At 52.6% G+C, this 23,663-nt stretch overlaps 1 protein-coding gene across 1 annotated transcript in view; it reads left to right on the top strand.

Moving 5' to 3' along the window:
* Positions 1-23,663, top strand: part of TDRD3 (tudor domain containing 3) — a 281,657-nt gene that overhangs the window by 214,322 nt on the left and 43,672 nt on the right. Inside the window, exon 10 of the mRNA XM_061575824.1 lies at positions 17,077-17,238. Within this exon, the coding sequence (XP_061431808.1) occupies positions 17,077-17,238 (162 nt within the window). The remainder of the gene's footprint in view (positions 1-17,076; positions 17,239-23,663) is intronic.

The raw sequence follows: 23,663 nt of genomic DNA, 5'->3' as shown, positions 1-23,663 counted from the left end.
CACCTACGTGACTTTACTAAAAAAAACAAGGAGTATGGACCCTTGCAGTCACGAAAACTTAAAATCTAGAAATGTTTTCATTTTACCAGGCGAATGCCTCGCTGAGCCTGCGTTTATTTTCATCGAAAGCGACACGTCCACTGCCAAGTGGCGTCACGTGGACATTTAAAACGGCCAAACAATCCACGATAATTCGTCGTCGACGCTACGGCCTCGTAGAAGGGGCGTTGTGCGCGGTCCGTGCGTAGGAAAACGTTCCCCGCGAAATCGACGGGCGATTTGCTCGCGCGTTTAACCAACGCGTGAGCCCCCTCCCGATGATTCTGAGCGTGGGACAATTTTATTCATGGAGGTGATTAATATTTAATCAATAACGCGAATGCGAATGTAAGGTAGGTTTTAAAGTGCAATAGTTTAAATTATTAGCGTGAAAAATGTACCCGTGGAAGATTAACTCTCAGCCCCCCGTTGAAAGTAGTAGCTCTAAGCCAAAAGACTACATATTGAAACATGGTTTTTTGTAAATTATTCAAATAAATGGGATTTACAATGATTAAGAGTCAATTATTAACTACGGCAAACGGATGGAATTATTAACGTTGCAGCATTTTAACGTACTCTATCGCAATTTAATTGTGAAGCGGAGGAAATTATAAAAACGTCGATCATTTCCCAACAAAAAATTTACGTGAATCCATCAGCCGCGCCAAATACAAAAATCCCCCATGTAGCCTCCAATCGACTATTCGGAGGCAAAGTGCCTTTAGCGAGCACCGATTAACGCCAAGAACGGCAGCGCCACGCCTTGCTGTCTTGGTATCCCCAGTGGCGATGATTTTACACATCGCATCAGGTACTCATTTAAGGCTGAGTCGACCTAGGGGAGGTCCGGGACTGTTTCAGTTAATCCCTCCCCACCCCGTGGCCTGGGAATTGGACCCCTCCCACCACGTTCATGGTGCAGTGCGCTTAGATTTTCACGACCGCACATCAAAGACAAAGGTCCCCCGTATAGCCTCAAATAATACTGTCCGCGCGTCCACGCCGCGTTCTGATGGCCGCTGAGTACGTGCGTTGGACTTACATGCGTGCGTCGGTCTGTGGGTCTTCTATGCGAGTCTGTGGGTCTCTGTGTGAGTCTATGGGTCTTCTATGTGAGTCTGTGGGTCTTTTATGTGAGTCTATGGGTCTTCTATGTGAGTCTGTGGGTCTTTTATGTGAGTATACGGGTCTGTGTGAGTCTATGGGTCTCTATGTGAGTCAATGGGTATCTATGTGAGTGTATGGGTCTCTATGTGAGTCTATGGGTCTTCTATGTGAGTCTATGGGTCTCTATGTAGTCTATGAGTCTCTATGTAGTCTATGGGTCTCTGTGCGAGTCTACGGGTCTCTATGTGAGTCTATGAGTCTCTATAAGAGTCTATGGGTCTCTGTGCGAGTCTACGGGTCTCTATGTGAGTCTATCAGTCTCTATACGAGTCTATGAGTCTCTATGTAGTCTATGGGTCTCTGTGTGAGTCTATGGGTCTCTATGTGAGTCTATGAGTCTCTATGTAGTCTACGGGTCTCTGTGTGAGTCTATGGGTCTCTATGCGAGTCTACGGGTCTCTATGCGAGTCTATGGGTCTCTGCGTGAGTCTATGGGTTTCTGTGTGAGTCTACGGGTCTCTATGTGAGTCTACTGGTCTCTGTGTGAGTCTACGGGTCTCTGTGTGAGTCTATGGGTCTCTGTGTGAGTCTATGGGTCTCTGTGTGAGTCTATGGGTCTCTGTGTGAGTCTACGGGTCTCTGTGTGAGTCTATGAGTCTCTGTGTGAGTCTATGGGTCTCTATGTGAGTCTATGGGTCTCTGTGTGAGTCTATGGGTCTCTATGTAGTCTATGGGTTTCTGTGTGAGTCTATGAGTCTCTGTGTGAGTCTATGAGTCTCTATGTGAGTCTATGGGTCTCTGTGTGAGTCTATGGGTCTCTGTGTGAGTCTATGGGTCTCTGTGTGAGTCTATGGGTCTCTGTGTGAGTCTATGGGTCTCTGTACTTTTGGGGCAAGTGCTGTTAGCGAGCACCTATGAAGGCTGGAACGGCACACGAGGGGGTGGATGGCCAACACCACGCCCGACCGCCTTTGTCTCCCTAGTGGCACAATGTTTACACACCGCACCAGGTACTCATTTGAGGCTGAGTCGACCTAGAGGAGGCCCGGGACCGGTTCAGATAATCGTCACCGGTGTTGGCCGTGAGCGGGAATCGAACCCGGATCGCCGGGTTCATAGCGCAGCTTAGCGCTAACCGCTGCACCACCGCTCCCCTCACCGCACAGATACACAAAAAAGACAAAGATCCCCCGTGTAGCCTCAACACACTGTCGGGGCAAGCGCTGCTAGCGAGCATCACCTACGAATGCCGGCACGGCACACGAGGGGGTGGGTGGCTAGCACCACGCCCGGCCACGTTTTCCTGAGTTGACCTAAGAGAGGGGAGAGGCCCCAGGACCCGTTCAGAAAATCGTCACCGCCGATGGCCGCGAGCGGGAATCGAATTCGGGTCGCCGGGTTTCGTAGCGCAGCGCGCCAGACTCTGCGCCACCGCTGCCCCGCGGACACGCGTCAAACACACGCGCAGGCGCGCACGCACGCGCGCGCGCGTACGTACGCGTGCTGCCAATAAAAATCCGGCGTTTAAATAATGACCGGTGGCGTGACGCTCTCGCCGGCTGACCGGCCGGCCGGCTCGGGAGGCTCCGCCGTTCCCCGGCGCTCCCCGGCGCCCGTGCGATCGATGGCGTTAGCGCCTTGCGTCGGGCGGGCGACATCGCTCACAGCCCCCCCCGGCGCCGTCAAATCCACCGCCGGTGCCGGCGCTACCGCCCGGAGACGTTGCGCGGCTGAGTTGTTCCGCACAATGTAACTGACGGGTCTGCGCGTAATTTTTTTGTTATTTGACCAGGTTGAGGGCCCCCCCCCCCCACATTGAGCCGTTTCTACGTAGCTCTTTTTGACAGAAGCGACACAGGCTGTCGCCGATGATGGCTCGGCGAAGCGGCGGCTTTTCGTCGTCGTCGCGTGGAAGTTCACAGCAGACAGAGACTCGTAAGCGCGTGACGTCGATTCGAAATGTGTGGAGGGGAAAAAACCGGGGGGAGAGAGAGACAAGCAAACTCTAAATATACAGCAGCAGGCATCGTCAGGGTTGGGATCGAACCCACGACCTCCTGTACATCAGGCGAGGTAGTCAACATCTCCTAGCCACCGTGATGATTATGATGAGAGAGAGAGACGCACAAACTCCAAATATACAGCAGGAGTCTAGGGTCGGGATCAAACCCACGACCTCCTGCGTAGCGGGCGAGGTTGTTAACATCTCCTAGCCACCGTGATGATTATGATGAGAGAGAGAGACACACAAACTCCAAATAAACAGCAGGCATGGTCAGGGTCGGGATCGAACCCACGGCCTCCTGTGTACCAGGCGAGGTAGTTAACATCTCCTAGCCACCGTGATGATGATGAGAGAGAGATACACGCAAACTCCAAATATACAGCAGGCATCGTCAGGGTTGGGATCGAACCCACGACCTCCTGCATACCAGGCGAGGTTGTTAACATCTCCTAGCCACCGTGATGATGATGAGAGAGAGATACACGCAAACTCCAAATATACAGCAGGCATCGTCAGGGTTGGGATCGAACCCACGACCTCCTGCATACCAGGCGAGGTTGTTAACATCTCCTAGCCACCGTGATGATGAGAGAGAGAGAGACACACAAACTCCAAATATACAGCAGGCGTCAGTGTTGGGATCGAACCCACGACCTCCTGTATACCAGGCGAGGTAGTCAACATCTCTAGCCACCGTGACGTGTTGACTCAGCAGGCGATCGGTCGCATCCGTTTTTCGTGGCGCGGGGTCGGAGGTCGATGAGAATGGCTCGAACCGTCCAGCGGCAAGAGCTTTTCCCATCGTTTTTTTTTGTTACCGGCGGGCGAGGGCTCAAAGAGACCGGTGTAGGGGTCTCCGTGGCAAGAGTGACCTTGAGGGCTGAGTGACCTTCAGAGCCTGGGTGACCTTTGAGCCTGGGTGACCTTGGTGTCTGGGTGACCTTTGAGCCTGGGTCACCTCGGGGCCTGTGTGACCTTGGGGGCTGGGTGACCTTTGGAGCCTGGGTGACCTTTGGAGCCTGGGTGACCTTGGGGGCTGAGTGACCTTCGGAGCCTGGGTGACCTTTGGGCCTGAGTGACCTTTGGAGCCTGGGTGACCTTTGGGCCTGAGTGACCTTTGGAGCCTGGGTGACCTTTGGGCTTGAGTGACCTTTGGAGCCTGGGTGACCTTGGGGGCTGAGTGACCTTTGGGCCTGGGTGACCTTGGGGGCTGAGTGACCTTTGGAGACTGGGTGACCTTGGCGGCTGAGTGACCTTTGGAGCTGGGTGACCTTTGGGCCTGGGTGACCTTTGGAGCCTGAGTGACCTTTGGAGCTGGGTGACCTTGGCGGCTGAGTGACCTTTGGAGCTGGGTGACCTCCAGGACCTGGGTGACCTTCAGGGCCTGGGTGACCTTTGAGCTGGGTGACCTTTGGAGCCTGGGTGACCTTGGTGCCTGGGTGACCTTGGTGCCTGGGTGACCTTGGGGCCTGGGTGACCTTTGGAGCCTGAGTGACCTTGGAGCCTGGGTGACCTTTGGAGCTGAGTGACCTTTGGAGCTGGGTGACCTTTGGGCCTGGGTGACCTTGGTGCCTGGGTGACCTTTGGGCCCGGGTGACCTTTGGGCCTGGGTGACCTTTGGGCCTGGGTGACCTTTGAGCCTGGGTGACCTTTGGCCTTGGGTGACCTTGTGGCCTGAATGACCTTCAGGGCTCGAGTCCCCCAGCAGGGGGCGATGGTTGCTGCTGTTGTACAATGCAACACTTGCGGCAAATTGGGACCTACTTTGTCAAACGATGCCGGGTTGATCTTTTACGTCCGCCGTGTATTTATTCAGCGGATGCTTCCGCACGTGACTGGCACGCAGTCAGATATGCAAGGGAAAATTAACGTCTTTCCGACAGCGCTGTTCTCCACCTGAGGACGGCTGCTTGCGTTGTGGCCGAAACGTCGTGAGAATTATTTTATTATGTTTTATTTTAATTATTTTATTATTTCCCTTCTACGTGACTTTACCGAAAGAACCAAGAAGATGATTCCCTGCAGTCACGAAAGCTTCAAATCGAAATTTAAGTAAATGTGCTTTGCCAACGTTGGCGTCCGCTTTGAGGCGGTATTATTGCACGCTCGATTTGAAGTTTTCGTGACTGCAGGAATGCATAACTCTTTGGTTCTTTCGGTAAAGTCGCGTCGTTAGAAAAGTAAATGATAAATCGTGAAGTTTCGATCGCAACACGAACAATCGTCATCACAGCTAGATTTGCTGTACCTCACTTGATACAGCAAATCTGGCTGTGACGGTCCCACCTGATGACGGAGACTTGTGTTGCCTCCGAAACGTCGTGATTTTTATTTTTATTAATTTTAATTTCATTTTTTACCTACGTGACTTTACCGAAAGAGCCAAGAAGATGAATCCCTGCAGTCACGAAGGCTTTAAATCGAAATTCAATAGTTCAATTTATAACGCGCGCAAATTTGCAGACGTAACGGCCGCAACTCAGAGGAGTGGAGCCGAGCTCAGAGTCGCTCGAAAGCGCGTGGTCGTAGAGGTGAGTTTTTAAGTGTCTCTTGAAGGAGGCGATTGGGGTGACGCTGCGAATGTGCAGAGGGATGACGGCGTTCCAGACTGTTGTGGCTGCCACCGAGACACGGTGACCATCCTGGATCTCGGTATCAAGAGGAGGTCGTGAGTCGCGCTGTGCAGGCATCTGCCGTGTGCCGCGCTGCAAGTTGTCAATAATGAAGAGAGGTACGGGGCGGGCAGGCGGACATGAAGGCATTATGGCAGAGGCAGGCGGTCTTGTACGTGACCCTACTGGCGATGGGTAGCCAGTTGAGAGCGCGGAGACAAGCGAGTGAGTCGAGATGGGGATGAGTGTGGGCGCAATGACGACGCTTCGTGCGGGTGCCTGCCATGAGAATGTGGAATTTCCACGGCCGGTTCGAAAAGGGGCTGTCGCACTTGCCCCGAAAACCCACCCTCCCCCCCCCCCCCATAGCTGATTAGGCTGTTGGGGCACCTTGAATTGGTTTGATGATCAGTATTATTATTATTGACAAGCAAGCCTCTGATTAATCACGCCGTAGCCCGTGGGCTCTCTATTAAAGCGGCTGGCTTCCCGTCGGGGGTTTAATAACGTGAGCGTTTGCACATTTCGGCACATTTCTGAAGTTGCAAATTGATATTGACGACCCGGCCCCTCCTTGTTTATCCGCGCGGTCCACTCTGGTTATCCGCTGCGGCCCTCGGAGCCCCGTTTGACATTAATCCGCACGTTAGCGGCTGTGGTGTGGAAGGTGGCGGGCGGGTGGTTGGTTGGGTGGGGTGTGTGGGGGGTGGGGGGTGGGGGGGGTGTGTGGGGTGTGTGGGGTGTGTGGGGGGGGGGGGTGTGTGGGGTGTGTATGGGTGTGTGGGGTGTGTGGGGTGTGTGGGGTGTGTGTGTGTGTGTGGTGTGTGTGTGTGTGTGTGGTGTGATGTGTGGTGTGTGTGTGTGTGGTGTGTGTGTGTGTGGTGTGTGTGTGTGGTGTGTGTGTGGTGTGTGTGTGTTGTGTGTGTGTGGTGTGTGTGGTGTGTGTGGTGTGTGTGTGTGTGGTGTGTGTGTGTGGTGTGTGTGTGGTGTGTGTGGTGTGTGTGTGTGTGTGTGTGTGGTGTGTGTGTGGTGTGTGTGTGTGTGGTGTGTGTGTGTGTGTGTGTGTGTGTGTGTGTGGTGTGTGTGTGGTGTGTGTGTGTGTGTGTGTGTGTGTGTGTGTGTGTGGTGTGTGTGGTGTGTGTGTGTGGTGTGTGTGGTGTGTGTGTGTGTGTGTGTGGTGTGTGTGTGTGTGTGTGTGTGGTGTGTGTGTGGTGTGTGTGTGGTGTGTGTGTGTGTGTGTGTGTGGTGTGTGTGTGGTGTGTGTGTGTGTGTGTGTGTGGTGTGTGTGTGTGGTGTGTGTGTGGTGTGTGTGTGTGTGTGTGGTGTGTGGTGTGTGTGTGTGTGTGTGGTGTGTGTGTGTGGTGTGTGTGTGTGTGGTGTGTGTGTGTGTGGTGTGTGTGTGTGGTGTGTGTGTGTGTGTGGTGTGTGTGTGTGTGGTGTGTGTGTGTGGTGTGTGTGTGTGTGTGTGTGTGTGTGTGGTGTGTGTGGTGTGTGTGTGTGGTGTGTGTGGTGTGTGTGTGTGGTGTGTGTGTGGTGTGTGTGTGTGTGTGTGTGGTGTGTGTGTGTGGTGTGTGTGTGTGTGTGTGTGTGTGTGTGTGTGTGGTGTGTGTGTGTGGTGTGTGTGGTGTGTGTGGTGTGTGTGTGTGGTGTGTGTGGTGTGTGTGTGTGGTGTGTGTGTGGTGTGTGTGGTGTGTATGTAGTGTGTGTGTGGTGTGTGTGTGGTGTGTGTGTGTGGTGTGTGTGTGGTGTGTGTGTGTGGTGTGTGTGGGGTGTGTGTGTGTGTGGTGTGTGTGTGTGGTGTGGTGTGTGTGGTGTGTGTGTGTGGTGTGTGTGTGGTGTGTGTGTGGTGTGTGTGTGGTGTGTGTATGTGTGTGTGGGGTGTGTGTGTGGTGTGTGTGTGGTGTGTGTGTGGTGTGTGTGGGCTGTGCACGAACCGCGATAACCACACAGCGGCCCCCGCCTGGGCTTTCCCACAGCACCACAACTCCGCGTGGCGCTCACCGCAAAATGAGATATTGACCGCCGCCGGCGCTACGCCCGTGCCGTGTCGCGAGTTCGTCTGCTTCGTCACCCTGCGATCGCGCCCGGAGTGCCGCCCCCCCACACCCCCAGCCCCCCCCCCTCCCTTCTCGTGCTGTGCTTCTGTGCTCTCCGAGGGTCGGAGACTTTGTTCAAAGACCTCAAATCCAGCAGTGGAGAGGTCGTGGCCGTTTATGATTGTTAACGATCGTGCGCTCATTCCATCGGGTGCTGATGCCTTAATACGATGTATTACTTGCGTGCGTATATATACATTATTTTTATCATACAATAAAATAAACCAAAGATTTCCCCGTAAAGCCTTCAACAGACTGTGTTGGGGCCTCGCTACTTTGTTCGAAACTGAAGACGTACCGGCGACAGAATCGTTACTTGCTGTGACGTACGCCTGCTGATGACGTACTGATGACGTACATACACTGATGACGTGTACGTGTACGTGCGTACTGGTACTTCATCGGAACGGGAAAAGGGTTAATGGCACGTGACGTGGCACAGCTGGCAGCAGCAGCTATTTGCGGATATCGCACGGCGTCGTTGTTTTCTTTTCTTCTTCTTGATTCTTTCCCTCCGCCGTGATGCCGCACTATCTTAAACGCCGTCAGCGTTGACGCGAGCGCTCGCTCCGTGTCGTTGAACGCGCGACAATAAACATGTCCGCGGGGGGGATGTCTACGGCTCAAGGGACGCAGTCGGAGGCAATTAGCGGACGCAGTGACACGAAAATATCGCGGCCAGTGGCCGAGGTGGGGGCTGGCGGTGGGGGGCGGGGGGGGAGGTTTCGGAAAGCGAAGCTCCAAGAATAAACGCCGGTCGCGCCATTGACCCTTTTTTAAATCCTTTATATTAAGTTCACTTGCTCGCTTGCTTGCGTGCTTACGACCGTGCAAACCTTTCGGTCGTTTTTTAACCCACTTCCCGTGATCCAATCGAGCTGACATTTTGCACACAGACTCGTTGTGCGTGACAATTTATTTTCGTGAAAATAATTCCAAAATTTTACACTTTTTAGGAATTTTTTTTTTATATTTAATTACCAATTGCTTAATGGTGGCAGGCGATCATCTGACCCATAGGTGGCAGCCATCTCAAGCCAGAGGACGAGAGGACTCTAGCCGCCACGCATATAAAGGATTTATAGTGAAAAACTTTGTTTTTACGGGTTAATTTTTTCCCCTCCGCGATCATTCAAATTTGCCTTTCGACGCTCGCTTTTTGAAGCGCGCCGTACTCTCCGAGAGAGCTTATTTAGGCGAGCGCGTCCGTGAGCCCCGCGCTTGATCTGTGTCTGTCCGTGCACCCGACCGACCCACCCACCGACGCGTCATTCCGCTGTGCCAGGCGTTGGCACCGGGGCAGTCGGCACTAGAGGCCGTTAATAGAAGTCCTCCTCTGGCTGGCTGAGTGCGGTGTGTGTGTGTGTGGTGTGTGTCCGTGAGCCCCGCGCTTGATCTGTCTCTGTAACACAGCCGTCCCGTCCCGTCCGTCCGCACGACCGACCGACGCGTCATTCCGCTGTGCCAGGCGTTGGTACCGGGGCAGTCGGCACTAGAGGGCCGTTAATAGAAGTCTTCCTCCGGCTGGCTGAGTGCGGTGTGTGTGGGGCGTGTGTCCGTGAGCCCCGCGCTTGATCTGTCTCTGTAACACAGCCGTCCCGTCCCGTACGACCGACCGACGCGTCATTCCGCTGTGCCAGGCGTTGGCACCGGGGCAGTCGGCACTAGAGGCCGTTAATAGAAGTCCTCCTCTGGCTGGCTGAGTGCGGTGTGTGTGTGTGTGGTGTGTGTCCGTGAGCCCCGCGCTTGATCTGTCTCTGTAACACAGCCGTCCCGTCCGTCCGCACGACCGACCGACGCGTCATTCCGCTGTGCCAGGCGTTGGTACCGGGGCAGTCGGCACTAGAGGGCCGTTAATAGAAGTCTTCCTCCGGCTGGCTGAGTGCGGTGTGTGTGTGGTGTGTGTCCGTGAGCCCCGCGCTTGATCTGTCTCTGTAACACAGCCGTCCCGTCCCGTACGACCGACCGACGCGTCATTCCGCTGTGCCAGGCGTTGGCACCGGGGCAGTCGGCACTAGAGGGCCGTTAATAGAAGTCCTCCTCTAGCTGGCTGAGTGCGGTGTGTGTGTGGTGTGTGTATGTGAGCCCCGCGCTTGATCTGTCTCTGTAACACAGCCGTCCCGTCCCGTACGACCGACCGACATGTCATTCCGCTGTGCCAGGCGTTGGCACCGGGGCAGTCGGCACTAGAGGGTCTGTTAATAGAAGTCCTCCTCTGGCTGGCTGAGTGCGGTGTGTGTGTGTGGTGTGTGTACGTGAGCCCCACGCTTGATCTGTCTCTGTAACACAGCCGTCCTGTCCGTCCGTCCGACCGACCGACCGACCGACGCGTCAATCCGCTGTGCCAGGCGTTGGCACCGGGGCAGTCGGCACTAGAGGATCCGTTAATAGAAGTCCTCCTCTGGCTGGCTGAGTGCGGTGTGTGTGTGGTGTGTGTCCGTGAGCCCCGCGCTTGATCTGTCTCTGTAACACAGCCGTCCTGTCCGTCCGTCCGACCGACCGACCGACGCGTCATTCCGCTGTGCCAGGCGTTGGCACCGGGGCAGTCGGCACTAGAGGGTCCGTTAATAGAAGTCCTCCTCTGGCTGGCTGAGTGCGGTGTGTGTGTGGTGTGTGTCCGTGAGCCCCTCGCTTGATCTGTCTCTGTAACACAGCCGTCCCGTCCGCACGACCGACCGACGCGTCATTCCGCTGTGCCAGGCGTTGGCACCGGGGCAGTCGGCACTAGAGGGCCGTTAATAGAAGTCCTCCTCCTCCTCCGGCTGGCTGAGTACGGTGCTCATCACCAATTGTTTTAACGATCGCCCATTAGAGGGTTTTTTTTGTAAATATATTTTTTTTAATTGGAGAACAACGAGAGCCGTGGCAACAGAATTAACGAGCGCTCCCCTCCCTCCCAGACACTGCTGCTACTGCTGTTGCTGTTGTTACTGCTGCTGCTGTTGCTGTTGTTACTGCTGCTGCTACTACTGCTGCTGCTGCTACTGCTGCTACTGTTGTTACTGCTGCTGCTACTACTGCTGCTGCTACTACTGCTGCTGCTGTTGCTACTGCTGCTTCTACTGCTGCTGCTGCTGTTACTGCTACTACTGCTGCTGGTGTTGCTACTGCTGCTGCTACTGCTGCTGTTGCTACTGCTGCTGCTACTGCTGCTGCTACTGCTGCTACTACTGCTGCTGCTACTGCTGCTGTTGCTACTGCTGCTGCTGCTGTTGCTACTGCTGCTGTTGCTGTTGTTGCTACTGTTGCTACTACTACTGCTGCTACTGCTGCTGTTGTTACTGTGACTACTGCTGCTGCTACTGCTGCTGCTGTTGCTACTGCTGCTGTTGTTGCTACTGTTGCTACTGCTGTTACTGCTGTTGCTACTGCTACTGCTGCTGTTGTTACTGCGACTACTACTGCTGCTACTGCTGCTGCTGTTGCTACTGCTGCTGTTGTTGCTACTGTTGCTACTGCTGTTACTGCTGTTGCTACTACTACTGCTGCTACTGCTGCTGTTGCTACTGCTGCTGCTGCTACTGCTGCTACTGCTGCTGCTGTTGCTACTGCTGCTGTTGTTGCTACTGTTGCTACTGCTGTTACTGCTGTTGCTACTACTACTGCTGCTACTGCTGCTACTGCTGCTGCTACTGCTACTGCTGCTGCTACTGCTACTGCTGCTGCTACTGCTGCTACTGCTGCTACTGCTGCTGCTACTGCTGCTACTGCTGCTACTGCTGCTGCTACTGCTGCTGCTGCTACTGCTGCTGTTGCTACTGCTGCTGCTACTGCTGCTACTGTTGCTACTGCTGCTACTGCTGCTGCTGCGTCCTGTGCAGCCAAGCTGTTCTGAGAAGAGGAGCGCTCTGCGTGTTGGCGAGGAATCGTAGCCGAGTCATTAGAAGGCAAACTGCCTCGCGCGGCGGAACCCATTAGCGTCCTAATGGCGAGGAGTTGATGACTGTTTTATTATTGTTTATTATTCCTCTTCACTTCTCAACCCTCCCCTCCGCCCCCCTCCCCGTTGCGTGAGTCTACGGGTCTCTGAGTGAGTCTATGGGTCTCTATGTGAGTCTATGGGTCTCTATGTGAGTCTACGGGTCTCTGTGTGCTGAGTCTACGGGTCTCTATGTGAGTCTATGGGTCTCTATGTGAGTCTACGGGTCTCTATGCGAGTCTATGGGTCTCTGTGTGAGTCTACGGGTCTCTATGCGAGTCTATGGGTCTCTGTGTGAGTCTACGGGTCTCTATGTGAGTCTACTGGTCTCTGTGTGAGTCTACGGGTCTCTATGCGAGTCTATGGGTCTCTGTGTGAGTCTACGGGTCTCTGAGTGAGTCTATGGGTCTCTATGTGAGTCTATGGGTCTCTATGTGAGTCTATGGGTCTCTATGTGAGTCTATGGGTCTCTGTGTGAGTCTACGGGTCTCTGAGTGAGTCTATGGGTCTCTGAGTGAGTCTATGGGTCTCTATGTGAGTCTATGGGTCTCTATGTGAGTCTATGGGTCTCTGTGTGAGTCTACGGGCCTCTGAGTGAGTCTATGGGTCTCTATGTGAGTCTATGGGTCTCTATGTGAGTCTACGGGTCTCTGTGTGCTGAGTCTACGGGTCTCTATGTGAGTCTACGGGTCTCTGTGTGAGTCTATGGGTCTCTGTGTGAGTCTATGGGTCTCTATGCGAATCTATGGGTCTCTGTGTGAGTCTACGGGTCTCTATGTGAGTCTACAGGTCTCTATGCGAGTCTATGGGTCTCTGCGTGAGTCTATGGGTCTCTGCGTGAGTCTATGGGTCTCTGCGTGAGTCTATGGGTCTCTGTGTGAGTCTATGGGTCTCTGCGTGTGTCTATGGGTCTCTATGTGAGTCTATGGGTCTCTATGTGAGTCTATGGGTCTCTGAGTGAGTCTATGGGTCTCTATGTGAGTCTATGGGTCTCTATGTGAGTCTACGGGTCTCTGAGTGAGTCTATGGGTCTCTATGTGAGTCTATGGGTCTCTGAGTGAGTCTATGGGTCTCTATGTGAGTCTATGGGTCTCTGCGTGAGTCTACGGGTCTCTGAGTGAGTCTATGGGTCTCTATGTGAGTCTATGGGTCTCTATGTGAGTCTACGGGTCTCTGTGTGCTGAGTCTACGGGTCTCTATGTGAGTCTACGGGTCTCTGTGTGAGTCTATGGGTCTCTGTGTGAGTCTATGGGTCTCTATGCGAGTCTATGGGTCTCTGTGTGAGTCTATGGGTCTCTATGCGAGTCTACGGGTCTCTATGCGAGTCTATGGGTCTCTGCGTGAGTCTATGGGTCTCTGTGTGAGTCTACGGGTCTCTATGTGAGTCTACTGGTCTCTGTGTGAGTCTACGGGTCTCTGTGTGAGTCTATGGGTCTCTGTGTGAGTCTATGGGTCTCTGTGTGAGTCTACGGGTCTCTGTGTGAGTCTATGGGTCTCTGTGTGAGTCTACGGGTCTCTGAGTGAGTCTATGGGTCTCTATGTGAGTCTATGGGTCTCTATGTGAGTCTATGGGTCTCTATGTGAGTCTATGGGTCTCTGTGTGAGTCTACGGGTCTCTGAGTGAGTCTATGGGTCTCTGAGTGAGTCTATGGGTCTCTATGTGAGTCTATGGGTCTCTATGTGAGTCTATGGGTCTCTGTGTGAGTCTACGGGCCTCTGAGTGAGTCTATGGGTCTCTATGTGAGTCTATGGGTCTCTATGTGAGTCTACGGGTCTCTGTGTGCTGAGTCTACGGGTCTCTATGTGAGTCTACGGGTCTCTGTGTGAGTCTATGGGTCTCTGTGTGAGTCTATGGGTCTCTATGCGAATCTATGGGTCTCTGTGTGAGTCTACGGGTCTCTATGTGAGTCTACAGGTCTCTATGCGAGTCTATGGGTCTCTGCGTGAGTCTATGGGTCTCTGCGTGAGTCTATGGGTCTCTGCGTGAGTCTATGGGTCTCTGTGTGAGTCTATGGGTCTCTGCGTGTGTCTATGGGTCTCTATGTGAGTCTATGGGTCTCTGAGTGAGTCTATGGGTCTCTATGTGAGTCTATGGGTCTCTATGTGAGTCTACGGGTCTCTGAGTGAGTCTATGGGTCTCTATGTGAGTCTATGGGTCTCTGAGTGAGTCTATGGGTCTCTATGTGAGTCTATGGGTCTCTGCGTGAGTCTACGGGTCTCTGAGTGAGTCTATGGGTCTCTATGTGAGTCTATGGGTCTCTGTGTGCTGAGTCTACGGGTCTCTATGTGAGTCTACGGGTCTCTGTGTGAGTCTATGGGTCTCTGTGTGAGTCTATGGGTCTCTATGCGAGTCTATGGGTCTCTGTGTGAGTCTATGGGTCTCTATGCGAGTCTACGGGTCTCTATGCGAGTCTATGGGTCTCTGCGTGAGTCTATGGGTCTCTGTGTGAGTCTACGGGTCTCTATGTGAGTCTACTGGTCTCTGTGTGAGTCTACGGGTCTCTGTGTGAGTCTATGGGTCTCTGTGTGAGTCTATGGGTCTCTGTGTGAGTCTATGGGTCTCTGTGTGAGTCTACGGGTCTCTGTGTGAGTCTATGGGTCTCTGTGTGAGTCTATGGGTCTCTGTGTGGGTATATAGGTCTCTGTGTGAGCCTATGGGTCTCAGTGTGAGTCTATGAGTCTCTGTGTGAGTCTATGGGTCTCTGTGTGAGTCTACGGGTCTCTGTGTGAGTCTATGGGTCTCTGTGTGAGTCTATGGGTCTCTATGCGAGTCTATGGGTCTCTGTGTGAGTCTATGGGTCTCTATGCGAGTCTACGGGTCTCTATGCGAGTCTATGGGTCTCTGCGTGAGTCTATGGGTCTCTGTGTGAGTCTACGGGTCTCTATGTGAGTCTACAGGTCTCTATGCAAGTCTATGGGTCTCTGCGTGAGTCTATGGGTCTCTGCGTGAGTCTATGGGTCTCTGCGTGAGTCTATGGGTCTCTGTGTGAGTCTATGGGTCTCTATGCGAGTCTACGGTTCTCTATGTAAGTCTACGGTTCTCTATGTGAGTCTACGGGTCTCTATGTGAGTCTACGGGTCTCTATGCGAGTCTACGGGTCTCTATGTGAGTCTACGGTCTCTATGTGAGTCTACGGGTCTCTACGTGAGTCCACGGGTCTCTATGTGAGTCTACGGGTCTCTGTGTGAGTCTACGGGTCTCTGTGTGAGTCTATGGGTCTCTATGCGAGTCTATGGGTCTCTGTGTGAGTCTACGGGTCTCTGTGTGAGTCTACGGGTCTCTATGTGAGTCTACAGGTCTCTATGCGAGTCTATGGGTCTCTGCGTGAGTCTATGGGTCTCTGCGTGAGTCTATGGGTCTCTGCGTGAGTCTATGGGTCTCTGTGTGAGTCTATGGGTCTCTGCGTGTGTCTATGGGTCTCTATGTGAGTCTATGGGTCTCTATGCGAGTCTACGGTTCTCTATGTAAGTCTACGGTTCTCTATGTGAGTCTACGGGTCTCTATGTGAGTCTACGGGTCTCTATGCGAGTCTACGGGTCTCTATGTGAGTCTACGGTCTCTATGTGAGTCTACGGGTCTCTACGTGAGTCCACGGGTCTCTATGCGAGTCTACGGGTCTCTGTGTGAGTCTTCGGCGATGAAGACGCAGACGACGACGATGCAACGGCGAAGCTTTAAACGTTCTGAGCGTAGCTGGGGCTCCGCTCACTTTTCGTCGGAATGAGAAATGCCCAAGAAACTTTGAAAGCAGCTGGGAAGGCTAAGCTCGCTCGCTCGCCGAGCCGAGCCGAGCGTTATTTATGTGTTTACCACCCCCACCAGCCAGCTCGGCCTCCTGTCGCCGGTTTTTAAATCCTTTATATTAAGTTCATTTGCTTGCTTGCGTGCTTGCTTGCTTACGACCGTGCAAATCTTTCGGTCCTTTTTTTAACCCACTTCCCGTGATCCAATCGAGCTGACATTTTGCACACAAACTCGTTGTGCGTGACAATTAATTTTTGGTGAAAAAAAATTGCAAAATTTTACACTGTTTAGGGAAATTTTTTTAAATATTTAATTACCAATTGCTTAATGGTGGCAGACAATCATCTGACCCATAGGTGGCAGCCATCTCAAGCCAGAGGACGAGAGAACTCTAGCCGCCACGCATATAAAGGATTTAGAGTGAAAAACTTTGTTTTTACGGGTTAATTTTTTACCACACCGCGTTGCATCTTCACGTGCGATTCCGCGCCATCCGTGGGGAGCGGTGGGTGTAGCGGTTAGCGCTACGCCGCGCTACGAACCCGGCAACCCGAGTTCGATTCCCGCTCGCGGCCGACACCCGCTGAAGATTATCTGGGCCTCCTCTAGGTTGACTCGGCCTAAAATTAGTACCTGGGTGCGGTGTGTAAAAGATCGACACTGGGGAGACAAAGGCGGTCGGGCGTGGTGCTGGCCACCCACCCCCTCGTGTGCCGTGCCGGCCTTCGTAGGCGCTCGCTAGCAGCACTTGCCCCTACAGTCTGTTAAGGCTATAGGGGGGATCATTGTCTGTGTCTGTGACGCACACCGGCATGACGTCACGCGAGATTGGACTGAGGGAGGGGGGGTGATAATGTCATGAGACGCAGAAGACCACGAGGAGAGAGAGAGACACGCGAACTCCAAATATACAGCAGCAGGCGTCAGGGTCAGGATTGAACCCATGACCTCCTCGCCTGGTACACAGGAGGTCGTGGGTTCGATCCCGACCCTGACGCCTGCTGCTGTATATTTGGAGTTTGCGTGTCACTCTCTCATCATCATCACGGTGGCTAGGAGATGTTAACTACCTCGCCTGGTATACAGGAGGTCGTGGGTTAAATCCTGACGCTGACGCCTGCTGTATATTTGGAGTTTGCGTGTCTCTCTCTCTCTCATCATCACGGTGGCTAGGAGATGTTAACTACCTCGCCTGGTATGCAGGAGTTCGTGGGTTCGATCCCAACACTGACGCCTGCTGTATATTTGGAGTTTGCGTGTCTCTCTCTCTCATCATCATCACGGTGGCTAGGAGATGTTAACTACCTCGCCTGGTAGGCAGGAGGTCGTGGGTTCAATCCTGACCCTGACGCCTGCTGTATATTGGACCCTTTTGCCTTCTGTATATTTCAGTTTGCGTGTCTCTCTCTCTCTCTCTCATCATCATCACATCTCCCAGCCACCGGTAAAAGTTTGGGTTGGATGGATGGTGGTGGGGGGGGGGTGTTGGCTCTGAAAGTTTGTGTGTTAACGCAGCGTTGGGGGGGGGGGCTGTCTTTGTGTGCTCACAGACCGTGGGGGGTTCGGCGGACGATCTCGTGGTCGCGGCCGAGGTCGCCGCGAGGCGACGGGCGACGACGACGCGCCGGGAGCGGCGGGCGGGGGGCGGCCATCGGCCCCTAGCACGCTGTTCGACTTCCTCAACCCCAAGATGGAGGCCCTGTCCCTGGACGGTGAGTGAGCGGGGCGAGTGAGAGGGTGAGCGGGTGAGAGAGTCAGTGAGTGGGTGAGAGGGTGAGCGGGTGAGAGAGTCAGTGAGTGGGTGAGAGGGTGAGTGAGTGAGAGGGCGGGTGAGAGAGCGAGAGAGAGAGTGAGTGAGTGAGCGCGTGGGTGGGGCGAGAGAGCGAGTGAGTGAGCGGGTGAGAGAGTGAGTGAGCGGGTGAGAGTGAGTGTGAGTGAGTGAGAGAGTGAGTGAGCGGGTGAGAGAGTGAGAGGGCAAGTGAGTGAGCGGGTGAGAGAGTGAGTGAGTGAGTTAGCGCGTGGGTGGGGCGAGAGAGTGAGTGAGTGAGCGAGTGAGTGAGCGGGTGAGAGAGTGAGAGAGTGAGTGAGAGAGTGAGAGGGCGAGTGAGCGGGTGAGAGAGTGAGTGAGCGGGTGAGAGAGTGAGTGAGAGAGTGAGTGAGTGAGTGAGTTAGCGCGTGGGTGGGGCGAGAGAGTGAGTGAGTGAGCGAGTGAGTGAGCGGGTGAGAGAGTGAGAGTGTGAGTGAGAGAGTGAGAGAGTGAGCGGGTGAGAGAGTGAGAGGGTGAGTGAGTGAGCGGGTGAGCGGGTGAGTGAGTGAGCGGGACGAGTGAGAGGGTGAGAGGGTGGGTGAGGGAGCGGGTGGGTGGGTGAGTGAGCGGGTGAGAGAGTGAGTGAGCTAGTTAATGAGCGAGTGAGAGAGTCAGTGAGAGAGTGAGAGAGTGTCAGTGAGAGAGTGAGTGAGCGGGTGAGAGAGTCAGTGAGAGAGTGAGTGAGAGCGAGTGGGCGAGTGAGAGGGTGAGTGAGCGGGTGAGCAAGGGGGTAGACTTGGGTGAGCGAGCGAGTTACATAATGAGTGTGAACATGCTAGCGAGTGAGTGGGTGACTGAGTGAGTGAGTAAGTGGGTGAGAAGGTGAGTGAGTGGGTGAGTGAGAGAATGAGCAACTGGGTGAGTGAGTGCGTGAGTGAATGGGTGAGTGAGCAAGTGGGTGAGTGAGTGAGTGAGCGCGTGGGTGGGGCGAGAGAGCGAGTGAGTGAGCGGGTGAGAGAGTGAGTGAGCGGGTGAGAGTGAGTGTGAGTGAGTGAGAGAGTGAGTGAGCGGGTGAGAGAGTGAGAGGGCAAGTGAGTGAGCGGGTGAGAGAGTGAGTGAGTGAGTTAGTGCGTGGGTGGGGCGAGAGAGTGAGTGAGTGAGCGAGTGAGTGAGCGGGTGAGAGAGTGAGTGAGAGAGTGAGAGGGCGAGTGAGCGGGTGAGAGAGTGAGTGAGCGGGTGAGAGAGTGAGTGAGAGAGTGAGTGAGTGAGTTAGCGCGTGGGTGGGGCGAGAGAGTGAGTGAGTGAGCGAGTGAGTGAGCGGGTGAGAGAGTGAGAGTGTGAGTGAGAGAGTGAGAGGGCAAGTGAGTGAGCGGGTGAGAGAGTGAGTGAGTGAGTTAGCGCGTGGGTGGGGCGAGAGAGCGAGTGAGTGAGCGGGTGAGAGAGTGAGTGAGCGGGTGAGAGTGAGTGTGAGTGAGTGAGAGAGTGAGTGAGCGGGTGAGAGAGTGAGAGTGTGAGTGAGAGAGTGAGAGGGCAAGTGAGTGAGAGAGCGAGAGAGTGAGTGAGTGAGTGAGCGCGTGGGTGGGGCGAGAGAGCGAGTGAGTGAGCGGGTGAGAGAGTGAGTGAGCGGGTGAGAGTGAGTGTGAGTGAGTGAGAGAGTGAGTGAGCGGGTGAGAGAGTGAGAGGGCAAGTGAGTGAGCGGGTGAGAGAGTGAGTGAGTGAGTTAGCGCGTGGGTGGGGCGAGAGAGTGAGTGAGTGAGCGAGTGAGTGAGCGGGTGAGAGAGTGAGTGAGAGAGTGAGAGGGCGAGTGAGCGGGTGAGAGAGTGAGTGAGCGGGTGAGAGAGTGAGTGAGAGAGTGAGTGAGTGAGTTAGCGCGTGGGTGGGGCGAGAGAGTGAGTGAGTGAGCGAGTGAGTGAGCGAGTGAGTGAGCGGGTGAGAGAGTGAGAGAGTGAGAGGGCAAGTGAGTGAGCGGGTGAGAGAGTGAGTGAGTGAGTTAGCGCGTGGGTGGGGCGAGAGAGTGAGTGAGTGAGCGAGTGAGTGAGCGGGTGAGAGAGTGAGAGAGTGAGTGAGAGAGTGAGAGGGCGAGTGAGCGGGTGAGAGAGTGAGTGAGCGGGTGAGAGAGTGAGTGAGAGAGTGAGTGAGTGAGTTAGCGCGTGGGTGGGGCGAGAGAGTGAGTGAGTGAGCGAGTGAGTGAGCGGGTGAGAGAGTGAGAGTGTGAGTGAGAGAGTGAGGGAGTGAGCGGGTGAGAGGGTGAGAGGGTGAGTGAGTGAGCGGGTGAGCGGGTGAGTGAGTGAGCGGGACGAGTGAGAGGGTGAGAGGGTGGGTGAGGGAGCGGGTGGGTGGGTGAGTGAGCGGGTGAGAGAGTGAGTGAGCTAGTTATTGAGCGAGTGAGAGAGTCAGTGAGAGAGTGAGAGAGTGTCAGTGAGAGAGTGAGTGAGCGGGTGAGAGAGTCAGTGAGAGAGTGAGTGTGGGCGAGTGAGAGGGTGAGTGAGCGGGTGAGCAAGGGGGTAGACTTGGGTGAGCGAGCGAGTTACATAATGAGTGTGAACATGCTAGCGAGTGAGTGGGTGACTGAGTGAGTGAGTAAGTGGGTGAGAAGGTGAGTGAGTGGGTGAGTGAGAGAATGAGCAACTGGGTGAGTGAGTGAGTGAATGGGTGAGTGAGCAAGTGGGTGAGTGAGTGAGTGAGAGAGTGAGTGAGTGAGTAAGTGGGTGAGCAAGTGGGTGAGTGAGTGAGTGGGTGAGCAGTTGAGTGAGTGGGTGAGTGAGTGAGAGAATGAGCAAGTGGGTGAGTGAGTGGGTAAGCAGGTGAGTGAGTGGCTGAGCAGGTGAATAAGTGAGTGAGCGTGCGCGTGTGTGTGCGTACATGTGTGTGCGCGCGTGTGTGTGCGTACATGCGCGTGCACACGCGTGTTACTCTTCACCCGGATTTCACGCCACATCCATTTATTTTCACCGTACCCCCCCCCCCATCAGAGTCAACGACTGCTGGCGTTTGAACGCTATTCCTCAATACGAATGCTCAGCCTTTTTAAGTTCACAAACTCGTTTAGGATGATTTCCAATTCAGCAGGAATTCTAGAACTTTAATTTCACTTTCTCCTCCCCGAGAATGCCGTGCAGGTTCGTCGTCGTCGTTATTTCGCCGGGAACAAATGAGGCCAATTAAAAGTGTGTCGGTGCTCGCTGATGTGTTTTGGTATTTCGCGGTGAACCCGGCCTGGATACTTTGAAAACTCGTCTTTTCTCTCACCAATCGCTGGAGCAAGTTTGGCCCCGCGGCCTTTGACAGCGGGGATGTGCTTGCGGTGTCGCTGCTTAGACCGCGAGTGGTTATTTTAGAAATGTTTTTTAGGTTTAGTTAGCTGTAACTAAAACTATTATTAAAACATATTCTTGGTCACGTAGAAGGAAAACAATAGAATAATAAATATATTAAAACAATAAAATTCTCACGACGTTTCGACTGCAACACAAGCAATCATCATCAGGTGTAAAATCCACAGCAAGACTAATTTTGGGTTCAATCCCGATCCGCTTGCTGTATATTAGGAGTTTGCGTGTCTCTCTTTCTCATCATCATGACGGTGGCTAGGAGATGTTAACTACCTCGCCTGGTGTACAGGAGGTCGTGGGTTCGACTCCGACCCTGACGACGCCTGCTGCTGTATATTTGGAGTTTGCGTGTCTCTCTCTCTCATCATCATCACGGTGGCTAGGAGATGTTAACTACCTCGCCCGGTCTACAGGAGGTCGTGGGTTCGATCCCGACCCTGACGACGCCTGCTGCTGTATATTTGGAGTTTGCGTGTCTCTCTCTCTCTCATTATCATCATCACGGTGGCTAGGAGATGTTAACTACCTCGCCCGGTCTACAGGAGGTCGTGGGTTCGATCCCGACCCTGACGACGCCTGCTGCTGTATATTTGGAGTTTGCGTGTGTCTCTCTCTCCCCGTGGTCGCGTGGATTGTTCTCTGGGTACCTTCTGTTCAGCCTCTCCGTATTTAGAACTCGACGTCACGCGTTCAGAATGTTTGGCCGCTGCCGTCAATTTCCACGCGACGGTGATCGGCCGCTTCGTTGAGCGATCGTTCGTGGCAGTCGGACTGCTCCTGACATAGAGCCGCGTCGCTCAATGGAAATTATCCGGCGAAAGAAAGCAACCGAAAATTTACCCGTAAAAACTAAGTTTTTCACTATAAATCCTTTATATGCGTGGCATCGGTTTCATTTTATTATTCATTTCTGTTTTTCTTGAGTAAGAGTTTCATTTTTATCACATTGGTATTTAAAATTAAATATTTAAAAAAAGATTCCTAAAAAGTGGAAAATTTTGGAAAAAAAATTTTCACGAAAATAAATTGTCACACACAACGAGTCTGTGTGCAAAATTTCAGCTCGATTGGATCACGGGAAGTGGGTTAAAAAACGACCGAAAGATTTGCACGGTCGTAAGCGCGCAAGCAAGCAAGCAAGCGAACTTAATATAAAGGATTTAAAAAACACCTATTTAGATCGTTTTAAGAGGTGTTACGACCACCTTTCGATTTAAAGCTTTCGTGACTGCAGGGATTCATCTTCGTGGTTCTTTCGGTAAAGTCACGTAGAAGGGAAGTAATAAAATAATAAAAATAAAACAATTAAATTTCGATCTAAAGCTTTCGTGACTGCAGGGATTCATCTTCTTGGTTCTTTCGGTATAGTCATCACGTAGAAGGGAAGTAATAAAATAATAAAAATAAAACATAATAAAATAATCCATTCTTCACCTGAGGGACGGCTGCTTGCGTTGTGGCCGAAACGTCGTGAGAATTATTTTATTATGTTTTACTTTTATTATTTCATTACTTCCCTTCTACGTGACTTTACCGAAAGAGCCAAGAAGATAACGACCACCTTTTCGCCGGTTTGATGGATGGAATAAACGTGGACGTCGTGAAAGAAGCGAGACCAGATGCTTGCAGAGCAATTAGCGCAGCTGTTTTAACACTCTTCCTACGCGTCTAAACGAAATTCCCCGTACCCCAACCATCCTTTCGTTCGGCGAGGCAGGCGACGACGACGACGACGATGATTTAAAGAATTACGCGCGCCATTATCCCGCTATCGCACGTGTGACACGGAAAGAAAAATGCGTGAGTGGGAATGTCGCCTAAAAGCTGAATAATGGGCAATTTAAAAGCCAGATTTTGTGGTTTTATCGGAGGGATGTTCACAGCGGCGTACATCAATGAGATCTCGACAAAGAGACAAACGCCGTGTCATTTACATCGCGCGCTTAACTCGTGTAGCTTGATGCTAGATTTGAAGTTTTTGTGACGGCAAGGATCCATGCCTCTGTGGTTTTTTCGGTAAAGTTACGTGGGTGAAAAGATCAAATAAAATAAATAAAAAATGAAAACAACCAATTTCGATTTAAAGCTTTCGTGACTGCAGGGATTCATCTTTTTGGTTCTTTCGGTAAAGTCACGTAGAAGGGAAATAATAAAATAATAAAAAATAAAACATAATAAAATTTCGATTTAAAGCTTTCGTGACTGCAGGGATTCATCTTCTTGGTTCTTTCGGTAAAGTCACGTAGAATGGAAATAATAAAACAATGAAATAATAAAACATGATAAAATACTTCTCATTATTATTTTATTACTTCCCTTCTACGTGACTTTACCAAAAGAACCAAGAAGATGAAACAACCAAGTTAAATTCACGACGTTTCGGAGGCAACACAAGCCTCCGTCAGCAGGAGTGGCTGCTCAGGCAGAATTACTGTGGTGTGTATATTCGAAACGTCGTGATTTAATTTAGTTGTTTACATTTCTTATTTATTTTATTTCATCTTTTAAACCAAAGAGTCTTGTAGCCTCTTCTTGGTTCTCTCGGTAAAGTCACGTAGAAGGGAAGTAATAAAATAATAAAAATAAAACATAGTAAAAATATTCTCACGACGTTTCGGCCACAACGCAAGCAGCCGCCTTCAGGTGAAGACGTGACTTTACCGAAAGAACCAAGAAGATGAATCCCTGCAGTCACGAAAGCTTTAAATCGAGTCTTGTAGCCTGCTTGCCGTTGAATGGAGGGCGGGAGGAAATGAATGTGGTTGTTCCAGCTTTCCTGTATCCACGGCCCGAATTTAAAACGTAAATGAATTTGACAGATTTGCGTGTCAGAAAGCGCGGAGCCGTTGCTGAGACTGCTGGAACGATGAATCCGATGAGCTATGAAGCTCTTCATCACGGATGTTAAGTTGTGTGTGGGGGGGCGGGGGGGGGAGTGGTGCGTCAACAAGAAGTGTGATTGCTCCAGTCTGGAAGGAACTCCGATCAGTACGGTTGGCTACGTACGTACTGCACATAGACTCAACACTGCACCATAGACTCACACTGCACATAGACT

This window comes from Lethenteron reissneri, chromosome 59 (genome assembly GCF_015708825.2).
Source record: "Lethenteron reissneri isolate LAM-NWPU_2019-01 chromosome 59, ASM1570882v1, whole genome shotgun sequence".
Classification (NCBI taxonomy): domain Eukaryota; kingdom Metazoa; phylum Chordata; class Hyperoartia; order Petromyzontiformes; family Petromyzontidae; genus Lethenteron; species Lethenteron reissneri.
The sequence above is the reverse complement of the archived record's forward strand: the minus strand, read 5'-3'. Positions and strand labels throughout refer to the sequence as shown.